The following is a 14,984-nucleotide window of genomic DNA, read 5'->3' as shown; positions in this document are numbered from 1 at the left end:
ACAAGCAGCAATGAATGAACGTGTCAGGTTCAGTCTTATTTCAGAAAAACTATGTACAGCTATATTAGGCAGGGAACACCAGAACATTAAAACATTATGCAATCTGACCTGGGTCGTATACTCTTGAAAACCACCTAGCTCCTGTGATTAGTATCAAAATTAAGTTGAAATTGTTTCTTGAACAATTACTTTTTAAAATAATTATGCTAGTCATGGCCTCTTTTCTTTTTCATGGAGCAGAAATGACTGCCCAAATGTGAACAGTTTCTTTTAGTCTAATATTTAGACCAAGAAAACAAGTGATCAGGATTTACAGAAAACCTTTCGTCGCAAAGATTTTAGCTCACACACGTGTGAAAACAAATCATAGAGACATTTGGGGATAAGGCACATTTCTTACTTTTCTTCAGGAGGTTTTTCTTCCAGAGGGGTTTCTTCATCTTCTACAACATCCAAGCCATCATCAGGACTGTCAGGGCTGTCTATTTGTGTGGTCTGCCGCTCACGCGCTTTGGCCTCCAGAAGGGAGTAGTACCCCATGAACCCCTTCGGCTTGGCAGGGATGTTGGTGTAACAGGTGACCTCATCGTCCTCCTTGATCTCGCTCCCTTCCAGCAGGTCATCTGTCTCATCAAAGTGGCGACGCCCATACGTCTCATCATCACTGTTCTCATCGCTGTCGGGCGAGTTCAGCTTATCCAGAATGAATGTTTTATCCGGGGAGAGGAGTTTCACAGGGCTGGTGATGATGCCCATGTCGGATAAGTCCATGTTTGCATATTTCTTCCGGTTCAGGGTCACCTTGGTGTCGGTGAGGGTAAGGTTCTTGTCGTTCTCGCTATTGACGTTTTCATCCTGGCTGTTGTTGTTGTTGTTATTGTTGGACAGGTTGGAGTTGAGACGATCTTCAAAATGGTAGTTGGGGTTGGCAAAACTCAGATAGGTGGCATCAGAGTCTGAAAATAAACCAGTTCAATGAAGCTTCATACCAACGCCAGCAACCTTGTCTAATCCTATAAAAGATTAATAGCCTGAAATAAAGTAAGTTGTTCATCTTTGTTTATCATCCTTTGGCTCTGCTGTAAGATTTGGTCTGAATTCTCTGGAGAAGATCAACCGTAAGAGAAATAATGCATCCCTAAAAAAACATCGTGATTATGGTGGAATACCATTTCATTATATGAATATCTGCCTGGAAATTGCTGCAGGGCATGCGAAAAAGATGAATATATTGAACATGTTTCTTCTCCAGTTCTGACAAGATGGAATAAAAAGCAAACAGAAAAATCTTAATGTCTGCTTGTATGAATCTGACAAGACATATCTGTGACAGTTCCTCGAGGGAAGAAACATGTATGCATTATTTTTTCAAACGATTTCAGGGTAACCAGCTTTCGAGCATGAAGAAAGCGATATTCAATAAAAAATTTTTTAAAAATTCCAACATGAAGAAAAAACCCAACCTAACCATATTAAATGAGCTCCATCAAGTAATCAGAGGGCAGGGCCAAAATGAATCTTTGAAAGGTGTAAGTGACACCACTGACAGCACCCCAACTATACCAGCTAAAAAAGAAACTTATTTCGTCTCCTCCATTTTGTCCTTCAACTGCAAAAATTCATGATCCCAAAGATAGATTTTATCAAATCAATACTGCACCATCCCGAGGTGTTGTTGCAAAATAGATAATAGGAAAGCAAAGAGCCCTAGGTAGCACCAGTAGCACAAATTACACCAGTGTTCAGATAAACGCTTGCCCATACACCGTGACAGGTAGATCTTGTCCCAGGCCCGTAGTTTTAAATTTGTATGGGCCCTTATGGCCTGCTTTAATTTACATGTCTTTTAATTTTCACAATAAGCTTTTTAATGAGGGCCTGAAGAGTTTAGTCAGGGCTTACAGCTTCTAAAATCTCTGGGTACTCAGGCAGCCTGGCATTTCTTTAAATTTCAAACTCTGAATTTGTCACGGTCATGTTTTTCTAAACCAATGTCAACGATTCTTATAAGAACTTGGGTCAAGTGTCAGGTCACTCTGCCACAAACGTGACTGCAATAACATATGGCTTTTCGTCACAGCTATCGAAACAAGCTGACCATAAAAAGAAACACATCAAAGGCCCAACCAGAGTGCTGGTGATGAGAAGGTTTGGCTCTATTTTCATACAGACAGATGCCGTTGATAATAAATGACACTTTAAAATGAATCCTTTTGGACAACGATGGATTTCCATTCCAATTTAAAGAGCACAACTGATTCATCTGAAAATGGGTAATCCTAAATCACTATTCTCCTCCAGTTTATTTCTCTATTTTCAATGATTAATGAACTTGATATTTTCCCCCTGTCCCTCCCTCCATCAATCATAACATCCTACCATCGAACCAAAGCAAAACAAATCTCTAACTGAACAGAAGAGTGTTCCTCTTACATCCTTCTCAGCCCGCTACAGTGCCAATTTTGGTTTTATTCCCTTTGGTCACCTTTGGCTATTTAGCCAATAGACACAATTTCTGATAACACGAGCGTGAAACCCAGTGAGTAAGCGCCGATTGGTCATTTATAGCCAAGAGCGTGAAATTGCTCACCTTTAGCGATGGCGTAATAGACAACAGGTCGGACGAAATGACAAGTTGAGTGTTTCTGTAACGACACTGCAGGACGTATTAGACCATTGGATGACTCACAGAGTCAGATTACATTTAACCCTCTATGGTTTATAGGCTCCTGAAGGAGAGAGGGATTAACCATGTGACAATAAAAGTCACTCAGTCACAACTAATGTGTCACTTGTCCTCAAAGAAGTATGATGACCATGGAATTGCACTTCATGAGATCTCCACGGCCACTCCAGAAGCTTTTGTGTCTTGATGATTGCAAGGAATTGCAGAAACTTCTGGGCAAGCTATCGTATTCAAATTTTGCCTTTCAGTCTGTAATTTGAATTTCATGGTGCAGTGACAGAATTTATGCCATTCATGAAATAGCAAAGAAGAAATAAATACACAAATGAGTGAGTGGGTGAGTGAGTACGGTTTAACGTCACTTTGAGCAATATTCCAGCAATATTACAGCAGGGCCACCAGAAATGGGGTTCACATATTGTACCCATGTCGGCAATCAAACCTGGGTCTTCGGCATGATGAGAGAACGTGTTAACCACTGGACTAACCGACCGCCCAAATACATTAATGTAAACAAACTTTCTTCCCAAGAGTTTTAAGCACAAGAAGCAATGGTTGGAATAGGGATGGGACTTTCAGACATTATCAGAAACAATGGGTGTGCAATGAAAGCAACAGTAAATTTGACATGAAAATGTTTGAAAAAGAGGATTTCATAGATGTTCTTTTAAACATGGAAGGTCTTCCGCCTGTCCACACTTGAATGAGTGAGTGAATTTTGTCATGCTGCAGTTACCAATATTTCAGACAAGTTGACTTTCTGTCAGGTGAGCTAGAAATAAAAGTAATTACCAAAAGTAAAAGTTCAGATTCAGTTTTAATCACAACAATTTCAATAAACCATGCATCCACACAAAGAAGCATTGAAACCAATCTGACACATAAGAACAGCATTGCAGTAAACCCAAACAGACATTCTGCAATGAAAAAGGCCTGTGTTTCGGAACAAGTCATCAAAAGCGTATTACATTATCAGAAATTGACACCAAAATGAAGCTAAATCACATCTAAATGCCAGCTGACTGTTTTTAAACCTATATTTGTCTTGGCATGGATATACAGCCTGTCGTAATAACTCATGTTAACTGTCAAGGTTGTGGCCAATAATGTCAGAACAGGCCCACTCCAACACAGGACAATCTCATCAGGGCTTATAATGTAGGGCCAGACCTAGACCTGTCTGCATCACTGGGTAGCTTTGTGAGCTTCAGCTGAGATGCTGATCTAGCACAGGGCTTGCAGGCAATATTACGTTTTTCCAAACTGACAAAATGTCATTAAGCACATAATTATCCTGTTCAATTGTGTGGACAAGCAACTCATTTAGGATTCACCTGCATTCATACGCAAAATTGTTAGAATTAAGGATAGTGTTGAGATTAGAGGAAGGCTTCGTCGACAGAAATTCTGCAGCTCTACTTCCTTAGCAATGTTGAAGCAGCTGAGAAAAATTTAAAGAAAATGGTTAGGGAGGAGAAGATGTGAGTGAGTGAGTGAATAAGTGAGTGGATTTAATGCTGTTTGAACAGTATTCTAGTTACTGTATTCGACGTAATAAGCGCCCACGACGATATTTACTAATATATTTGCTGGTGAACAATCCCAATTAGCACCCCTTCCAATTGATCAATGTACAAAAGACTTATTTATTCGCGTATAATACGCAATTAAATTCTGGAAAAATATATCTGTCGTATATAAACATTTCAGGCTGTCAGCATAAACCACGAAATTTATCTTTCAAGGCTGTTTTTTTCCACCAAAATAACGTTCTATTAAAGCCCCCCATTTCTAATTTTGAGAGCGCCCTGGGCGCTTATTACGTTGAATACGGTATATCCTGCCTTCAGTTAGCTTACTGTAGGCGGTAAGCCCGAAGTGATGCACATCTCAGATATTTGCCATTGGTGAAAACCAACGAGCATGGGTATGATGCTGACAAACATAGAAACATAATCAGGGCGATCCGGGATTTGAACCCACAATCATAGGTTCCTAGTGTTCCAAAAGGCTGCAACTCTGCATAGCAAATTGCAGCACATTAGATGTCTGGGCCACCCCTGTCCCGGTTATGCTGATGAAGATGGAGAGAATGATGGCGATGATCTCGAGGGCGGAGATGATGGTGATGGTGGAGGTGGTTATATTGACGATGGAAATAAGAATGTTGAAGTGATGATAATGGTTATGATGTTGAGGGTGGGGATGGTGATGAGGGATGAGATTGATGACAGTATTCATGGACGCCGTGATATAACTGGAATACTGTTAAAACCAGTGCTAAACCCAACTCACTCACTCACTCAGTATTCATGGTGAGGGTAATAATGTTGGTGGTTTTCAAGAAAGTGAAATAGAGTGTGTAAAGTTATATCCGTAGAACAGCCAGGAATTACAAATATTTTTGGATTCAGGGACGTATGGGAAGACCCCAGATGAATCCCCTGAAATAGGTTAAATTACCAGTTTATAGTATGCAGTCACAAAGTAATACACTAAAGTCTTCAAAAATGTATTAGGAACTTGGGGAAACGTTCTGTGCTCACCTCGGAAAGCTTACATGTATGTGTATGGACCTTTTAATCTTTTTTTTTTTTTTAAAACTCTTTGTACTATATTTTCCCCCTGGAATATGTTTTGAGATTACTGCCCAAGGTCTGATCTTTCCTCAGACAGCATAGTGTTAGGGGTATTTGACAATTGTCATGAGTGAGTGAGTGAGTGAGTGAGTGAGTGAGTGAGAAAGTGAATGAGTGAGTGAGTGAGTGAGTGAGTGAGTGAGTGAGTGCTGTTTGAAGGCACCTTCCCAAGAGCTTTCCATATATCTATAACACATGGTATGGTTTAAAACATGGATCCCTTGACCAACCCTTAATACATTGTGGTGGGAAATTACGTTTGAACCCTGTTTGGAGGAAATACATGACAAATGATCATGTAAACCTATTTTGTTCCTAACTGTGAGTGACATAATGTACTTTACCACAATGATAATGCCTCAAAATAATTCTTGAAATCCCCAAATGGTTTTAAGGAATCCACCAACAGCTGCTCCGGCTAGCAAAAGGGACACAACTCTGCACAGTGCGAAGCACAGGAACAATATAAATTGTCAACACAAGAGAATAACCGGCCTAGATTTTCTGCCAAAACAGATTCCATTTGACATTCAGGGCAAATAGTTGTGGAAATTATATGACAATCAGTGATGAAACCAGGTGCTCGTGAAAACGGTAAGCATGTAGCACCAGCCATTCTGACAATTTGCATAAGAAATTCACAATAAATCAACATCACAGCCCAAAACACCTGGTACATTTCTTTACATGTCAAAAACAAAGATGGCTGGCATGAAACTTGTTCCAAATAAGCTTCAAGCTTCCCTTTGCCATTTCAGCTGTCATCCACAAAGCTAATGACCACAAAAGTGCCAGCCATTTTGTTTTCAGTGAGTGACAGGCTGGATTAGACAACTATTTACATCATGTTACAGCCAAAGAAAGACTCCCACTCTTGATCCCAAAACGACAAGAAAACGGTAAGCATGCTGGGCGCCCTGCTGCCCACTCTACAGGAATCAATGGTGACTCTCAGATGCAAGTGTCACTGTTAATTAGCAGATCACGTTTAACAACACAGGCGCGTAAACTACTGATCAATTGAAAATTCTTCATTTAAATTACCTCGAGTTTCTATGGGTTGGTTTTAAAACAGACACACAAATAGCAAGCTGACTGCATAAAATGATCAAATTGAACTTTTTTGAAAATATCATTTTGCACGATAGCTGTATGCAAGGAATCAAAAACACAAAATACATTATATGACATATTGTTTTTTTTAACATGCTTAGGATGTAGTCCGAACTTGAAAAATTAGTACAACACTGTTTTTGAGCAACTTGATGTTCTGTGTTGTATGGGGATAACTACATTAGATATAGGTGGTTAGATTTTCATTCTGACAGTCTCTTGATAAATAGCATAGGAAATATAAAAATGTATTTAACATCTTAGCGCTAAGGTGGTCGAAAGTCCTATACTTTAACATAGGCTTACGATCATCTTAGCGCTAAGATTGCTTTGAGGATCGGGGCCCAGAACTCTTCAAGACTCAAAGTATCTATGTATGAATGATACTGTTGCCACAAATCTTATCACAAATCTGAATGCAAAAGTACAGCATGTGATGTTTTACTGTATCTAAATCATTGCTGGAAAAAATAGACAAACATCCTTCACTGTCTTTTACAAACACTTCTTTTAGTTTCTACTTTTGCCCAGGGGCGACAGACATGTATCTTTAGAACTCCCTGCTATTATTTGCTTATTATTTCTTTTACTCACAAGTGATAAGAAAGGTGTGTTTTTCTCTAATGTGTGGGCTGGATGTTTTTAAAGAAAATAGATGAAAACAGAAAATAAAAGTCCCTCATTCACTAAACAATAAGGATTTAAAATTCACAATTTCCAGGTTTCTGAAAGTGTGTTTATTCTCTTGTATAGTCATATGCTATACACCGAATACAGACTTAGCTGTATATATATTTACAGATAATTATTTTATCAATTGACACTAACTGATACTGATCATAAGGGTGTAAAAAGGACGTCCATTACAATAAGGTCCCTGTCCCCTCCCGCCAATTCCTTTACAATAATGTCCCTGACACCTCAAGCCAATTCCTTTACAATAATGTCCCTGACACCTCAAGCCAATTCCTTTACAATAATGTCCCTGACACCTCAAGCCAATTCCTTTACAATAATGTCCCTGTCACCTCCAGCCAATTCCTTTGCAATGATGACCCTTTCATCACCAGTAAATTTCAGTTTCACTCCAGCCCAACCCAGCAGCAAAACTCTGAACACTGTTCACAAACTTGCTGGTCTTTACTTACAGAGTGAACAAGGGTAAGAATTCTTTACATCGCTTCGGATGTATTTGAAGAGCGGCCCATACCCTTGAAGCCTTGGTTACTCTTCAAAAAGTCCCGGCAAATTTGCTCTTGTAAATCAGGCTTGTCCAAGGACTCTCAGGAAGAAAGGTGTTAAAACCTAATTATTCATCAGTTATTTGAGATGTCATCAGGAATTGACAGAAACGCCTTCATGATGGACAGCCATGGGCATTTGATGACCAGGTCACTGCCGAAAGAGCGTCCATTTCTCAACAACCACTTCGACCTTCCATCGTCTTGACAGATCACAGCTTCAACTGCCTTTAATAAAGAGAAAGATTGGAAGCCTTCCACCCTTTGCGAGATTGCTTCTTTAATAATGGTCACCATGAGGTTACAATGGATGGCACGGTACGCAAGCAGGCGGCGATTCCTTGGGGAAAAGTGTGTCGGGTGAAATCAAACAAGACGAATGAGGGAGGGACAAGACAGTTTGGAACGAGTGAAGACAGTTTGGAATTGACTGGTACAACGGCTGACATCACCACCAGCCAATCAGGTTACAGAACTGTTGCATCTTCTGTACCTGTGGCTTGACTAACATTGAAATCAATACCTTTGTAGCAAGCCAGAAGCCTTACGATGCCCTTCAGCCTGTGACTGAGCAGAATCTGTTTTGGAGATTGACTTTCACTTTCGGTGGTATTATTACAGCCTTGAGTGACAATAAACCAACCTGTGCACCTCTCGCGCAATTCTCATACATGACTAGCGAGGCATTTAGACGAAATCCACAGTGGTGGAATCGAAACTGCTTGCGTCCCTAAGGGGCTCTAAGTAATGAATGCTTGAAAATTACTGCGGGATGGAGGCAGCGCAGCGAGACGACAGGATCACGACATAAATTGCATTAAACACCCTCTGCATTTGTGAGTAAGCTCCTGCAAGATGTATTCGGAGGAAGTTTAAGAGCTTCAGCTTGTGAAAAAGAACCCCTGTGCATGAAAAAGACGAGTATCGATAACACTGGACTGTTTGAAATGCTCTTAACACGACTCAGATTGTTCGTGTTGAAGAAAAAGAACCCTGATACTTGGCTCACACAGGATTAAACTGATATTCTTGTTTCTGCAAATATTGGCAGAATTACATCAGCCTTATGAATCATAGAATAGACTCAGAATCAATAAGGATCTTAAGCTATAGAAATCAGTAAATGTAATAAGAGCACACTTTTCTGGTCTTTGTTCCTGGCAAGATATTAGGGGGGGGAGGAGAAAGAGACACTTTAAAAATGGAATGGATTACTACAAAACGGTGTAAATTTGAGAAACTGTACGGAGGAACAATTTTTTGGTTATATTTTGTCTTCCAACAGAAAAACCTAAATGCCTTATAGAAGATCTTCGGAGACATAAAAGGGACAATACTGACGATCTAGCATGTAGTGGGAGTTCCCAAAACAACAAGCAAAACAATATAAAATTATTATTTATACTTGTCTAAGAAAACTGCAATTGTAACTTTCCATTTAGTCTTAATCGTACACAACTTTCAGCAACTTTCGCCAGTAGTCTGAAGCCAGAGTCTAGTTAAATTCTGTTTGATCCAGTAAACTTAGCTAATAACAGTCCACATGATAACACTAAAATCTACTGAAAATGTTGCTAAGGACCAAGTTTGGCCAAGTAGTGGAAAATGTTTTTACTTCAGACTGCAACATTCTGTAGTCCTGACTTGACACAGTGATACTGGAGAAGAAATAAATTTATAATTTCTTAAACTTGCAAATGCAATTGAATCTAATTACTCATTAACATCAAAACGATTACATCTTTCTGAACAAACATAATCCTATTAACATCAAAGTTAAAAAACTCTACCTGAACCTCATCAACAAGAACAACCTTCAAAGCTGAAATATCCTATTTAAAAAACATTCTCATACCCAAGTTCTTCACTTAACTGCCATCATTGTAGGCATTTCTATGGTTGGAAATAACCCTTTTTCAAAGAGTCAATACATGGCTACAAGGACACTCTCAAATCAATTACTAATTCCCTATTTCAGGGGAAAATCACTAGATATGGTATAAAACATTACTGGAAATAATTCTAGAATACCCTTATCCAATTTACCACACAGTTCTTGTGGATAAAGTCTACAGTTCAAATATGTGACTTTCACTGCAGCTAACAATATTGATTAAAACCAACTTGATTGCTGACAATCATATTCTGTTAATACAAATTTATATCACACGACTGTGCTAAGATTAATATTTTAGTCGTGTGATGTATTTTACATGGAACCTAATAATAACTTCCTGAATTCAGTGCCTGAGATGTGCATGGTTCTAGGGAATAGGGAAGGTGTTTGCATTTATCTGCTAAAAAAACCTGAAGCAGTCCTGTTTGTGCCATTTCCTCAAAGCGCTAAAGTCTCAATGACCAACATTTACCTACAGTTCAAAAACATTACATTCATACGTTGACTGTAGTCATGACCATGACAACTCCTAAAATCCAACAGTTACCCAAGTCTCAGGATTGGACAAATACTGACAAATGCAGCCGTGTTTCACTATAACATGACCTTTGATGGAAATAGCAGCACCGATAGACGAGGTAGAATTTGTAAAGATACATGTATGCAAACATCAAGGGTCATGCCAGTACAGAGGTAACCCTGACTGATAAACTGGTAATGACCTTGACATTTGACTTATTCCCACTTGAACCTTTTCCAAGCAGGGCTCCAGCCTAGAGAAGGTATATATACCAAGTGTAATGATACGTGCATTAAAACGTTCTGAGAAAGAAAAAAAGAGAGAAGAAAATTGTGGTTCTGAATGTTTTTGTTTAAGAGTAACCTAGAATGTCAAAATTCTTTGTGTAGTCTTTAGAAAAAAATTGACAGAAGCAGCACAATTAACTTATCCAAAGTTCCAATTGTACAACTGATTCTGTTTTGTTTGTCTATTGTTTAATGCTAAATGAAGTAATATTCCTGTTACATGATGGCGGCTCGTAAATTATCTGGTGCAGACAATCGAGTGATTGATATTGCGGACAACAATCCATGTCGTAGGGGTAAGATGAGACATTCCGGATCAATTTAGTTGCCTCTTATGACCATCATAGATTGATGAGGATTTCTCAACTAGCGTCCCCACAGGTGTATATAGTGAACTGACTAAGAGCAATTCAAAAATAAATTAAAAGTATGTTAGTCAATGTAAGTTATCGACCTGTGAAGATCCGGGGTAGAATAGGTCTTTAGCAAAGCCACGCTTGCCGTAATAGGTGACTATGCATGTCGTAAGAGGCGACTAATGGGATCGGGTGGTCAGGCTGGCTGACTTGGTTGAAGCATGTCATCGATCCAAATTGTGTGGATCGATGCTCGTGATAGTAATCACTGGTTTGTCTGGTCCAGACTTGATTATTTACAGACCGCCGTCATATAGCTGGGATATTGCTGAGTGCGGCTTTAAACACCAAACCATCCATCCATCCATGTAAGTTATCATAACCCTAATGTTAAAAGATTTAAAGTGCCAAGGTTAAACAAAATATCCAGGAGAAGACCTGAAGGACCCCAGGACTCCCTTATTTCTGAACACTGAATGTTCTCCCGTGATTATCACAGGCTTTAAAGTTCAGGGATAGAAATTAGCACTAGCCCGCCAGCATGGACGAGGCTTGCTAATGTTAAAGGTATCCTAAGGGCTAGTACAATTTCAAACAATTTGGGGGTTTAGCTATATGTTTTCACTATTTGAGCTAGTAGTCTTTCTTGGTTTATTTTTAGCCCTGAAGTATTCACCATATTTAACCATGTTTCTCTCCAACACTGAATGCCTATCACTTGAAACAATATTTAGAAAATTTATTTTCGGTAAATAACCCTTTTTGTTCATTATCAATTTATTGAATTGATGTCTACTTTTAACCATGTGCGCATGGCAATGAACTTATCACAATATCAAAACACAAACTTTTTCCAGCCAAAGGGCCATTACACCTTCATTGGGGTGTACTCCTGAAACCATGTCTTAAATTGAATTTGTAAGAAATCCAATCATTTTGCAAATCTAATCAAATCTTAGTAACTGAACAATATTCAAATCCAAGTTTTTTGGGAAATGATTCATTTCGTCACTTTTCCCCCCTCAACTGCACTATATGAATTGGTTTGTTTCCCTTCGCCACAAAAAGAGTGACATGTTTCTTCAGATATAGATTTTTCATGGAAAGAACACACACACTTAAATCGTAAGTGTCAGAATTCAAATTGGAAAATTTGATTATCTAGGTACACGATGGTGATTTTTTTCATTTCCCTGTTTCGTACAATATGATATGAAGATTAACAATATTATCAACAAGAAATTCAGCAGAGATTGCAGTGCCAGTCTGGGCAATTGATCAATACAACAAGCAGCGAAGGCATACAATTTCAAGATTAAACTCCAGGAATACCTTTATGTGAAAAATAACGGGAATACTTTCAAATAATAAAAAAGCTTTCAGTCAGACATTATATGAGTTAGACAACGGACATCAATTGATGACCATACAAACAGTGGATGAGAAGTATTATGTATTGATGTGTACAAGGTCACACCAGCTCTGTGGAATCAAAGAGGTAGGGTAGTCTCGTGGTTAAAGCGTTCGCTTGTCATGCCAGGGACCCAGGTTTGATTCCCCACATGGGTACAATGTGTAAAGCCCATTTCTGGTGTCCCCAGCTGTGATATTGCTGAAAGATTGCTAAAAGTGGAGTAAAACAATACTCACTCACTTTGGAATGAACACATACTGTTAAGTATTTACTGATGTCAAGAGGTGCTAGTGAAATGGTGTTTAACATCATGTTCAACATTATTGAACTCATAAAGTGATGTGCATGCCACATGTTTTGTTTGTTTGTTTGTTGTTTAACGCCACACTCAGCAATATTCCAGCTATATGAGGGCAGTCTGTAAATAATCATGTCTGGAGAAAACAATCCATACAATTGGAACACGATGACATGCATCAACCAAGTCAGCGAGTCTGACCACCCAATTCCATACGTCCCCTCTTACGACAAACATAATCGCCTTTAACGGCAAGCATGGGTTGCTGAAGACCAATTCTACCCCGGATCTTCACGGGTTTGCATGCCACTTGTGGGCCACACACTAATGCCAGTTTCATAATGCAAGCCCACAGGGTAGAAGGAGAGACTGAGATTCTGATGTCACTTCCGAAACAAAGTTTTGTTGGTGAGTGTGTCCAGGATATTTATCATAATAGAATGGAGATATACCACAATAGATAATCGAGGATAACATATGTGTGTTTTGTAGCTTTTCCATAAAAGAAACAAACCGATAAAAACAAGTACTATTCTATTGATCATGGCTATATATACAACTCAGCAGTTGCTGAGGACCACACGCTTCACTGAGGATGACTATTTTGGTCCTAAGCAAATGTTGAGTAGTATAGAGTAAGCCATATATCTCAGGTGCCAGAAAGATTGGCTCTCCACCAGCTCAACACATCAGCCAAGAGACAACTGGCTGCCAGGCTCAGTGTTCGGTAAAGCTTTTGTGAGCATAAAATCAGTTGCCTTTAGACCAATTTACTCAAGTCTACCCTCAAGATTGAAAACAGCAGAGCAGACAAAACAAGAAATTCCTCTAATTTCAACACGGTTGTGTGAAGAGGATCGATTTCGATACTATGCAGTGTTTGGAACTAGTGGGCGCAGGAATGTAGGGATGGGCTGGGAAGAGGAGGAAAGAAGGGGGTCCTTGAAATCTGCTTCTGTAGTATTTGAATCTAGGGATCCCTAATATCCTAAGTTTAAATATTAGGGCACTGACAAGGTCCCTTGACTCTCATGCTCAATTTCGAACAATGCTGTGTGGCAATGTTGACAAAGGAAACTAACCCGTGAATAAAGGAAATTGATACAAGTTCTTCAAAGGTCAGGGTATCAAATTAATGAAAGTAATAGGGGATCTAGTTTAGTCTAGAATCCTACAACAGTTCCCTGACACCATAAGGAATTAAAGAGTCTTTTGAACTTGCAACCAAAGTAAAGAATTTATCGGCATGGATTAACGTCTTCAAGAACCAATTCTGTCGTGATTATGAAACTGAAATGCCAAAAGTCTGTTCAACATTGTTTGATTCTCATAGAACCAACATCCATTTGACAATAATTACATAAAATCATTTTGTTCCATAATCATATTTTCTAATTCCTTTTGGGACCAATAAAAGGAAGGAATGGACAAGGGAGAAAGAAAGGACTAGCTGTTGAAATCTTCAGATCCTGACATAAAATGTGATTGCGTGCAAATTGAATTGTTACAAAAACTGGAGCCTTAGGCAGGATTTATGCATCATGATGTTTTTGAACAGGTGATTAATAACTTTCAGAATGAATTATTACAAAATTCCATCAAACAGATTTTGCAAATATGACGTAATGGAAACAAAACAGCTCAGGTCTGTTTCCAACGATATAATTATTTCTGTTGCATCATAACGGTGCCAAGATTATACGTGCAGGTATTCTCTGGAGCATGCCAAAGGGGAATTTAATTACAGAGTACCGTAAATAATATGCTGACTGTTAATATTTGTGAAAGCATCGATCTCTGCTACATGTGCATCTTGAAAGGGTTATACATAGTACTCAAAATAAGGTAATGACCGCCTGATTGTTTCGTATTACAATGGTTCATCTGTCTTGGTAGACAGTGTGACTAGGGCTGGGACGAGTCCAAATTTACTACACGGGTACCCACCCCCTATTACCTGACCCTACCTGGGTACCCACTGTAGGTATCAGGAGATGTCTCAAAATGTCCGATTGGGAACATTTTTAGGAAAGACCTGGCAAAACGTATTTAGATACGTGTATTAAACAATCTGGTCATTCCTACACTGAAGTTGAATTAAGTTATATCTTTATTCAACCATATGAAAAATCAGAAGGAATGGATGCATAGTCAGAAAGAAATGCGAACATTAGTGACTTGTATTGTAACCATAGAGTTCTAGATAATATTTGCTATTAAACAATATACCACGTGACTAACCCCGAGTCCGGGTAGTCCTGTGGGTACCCGGATCCTACTCAGTACCCACCCGACCCTGGTACCCGAGTTACCCGTCCCAGCCCTTAGTGTGACCATAGCAAAATGAAACAATCAGGTGGTTCTTAACTTATTTCTAGCTGTATCGCTGTCATCATACCATACCTATTACTGATGGATAACATTAGTTGGTTGGTTGCTTTGTTGTTTAACGCTGCACTCAGCAATATTCCAGCTATATGATGGCGGTCTGTATATAATCGAGTCTGGACCAGACAATCCAGTGATTAATATC

The 14,984-nt window shown here is 39.1% G+C and overlaps 1 protein-coding gene across 4 annotated transcripts in view; it reads right to left on the bottom strand.

Moving 5' to 3' along the window:
- LOC139450626 (protein Fe65 homolog) overlaps positions 1 to 14,984 on the bottom strand; it is a 121,078-nt gene that overhangs the window by 39,044 nt on the left and 67,050 nt on the right. For all 4 annotated transcript variants that reach the window (XM_071232412.1, XM_071232411.1, XM_071232409.1 and 1 more), the window contains one exon: positions 401 to 956. In XM_071232412.1, the coding sequence (XP_071088513.1) occupies positions 401 to 956 (556 nt within the window). The remainder of the gene's footprint in view (positions 1 to 400; positions 957 to 14,984) is intronic.

This window comes from Haliotis cracherodii, unplaced genomic scaffold (genome assembly GCF_022045235.1).
Source record: "Haliotis cracherodii isolate W230 unplaced genomic scaffold, xgHalCrac1.p SCAF_8, whole genome shotgun sequence".
NCBI classification, from domain to species: domain Eukaryota; kingdom Metazoa; phylum Mollusca; class Gastropoda; order Lepetellida; family Haliotidae; genus Haliotis; species Haliotis cracherodii.
The sequence above is the reverse complement of the archived record's forward strand: the minus strand, read 5'-3'. Positions and strand labels throughout refer to the sequence as shown.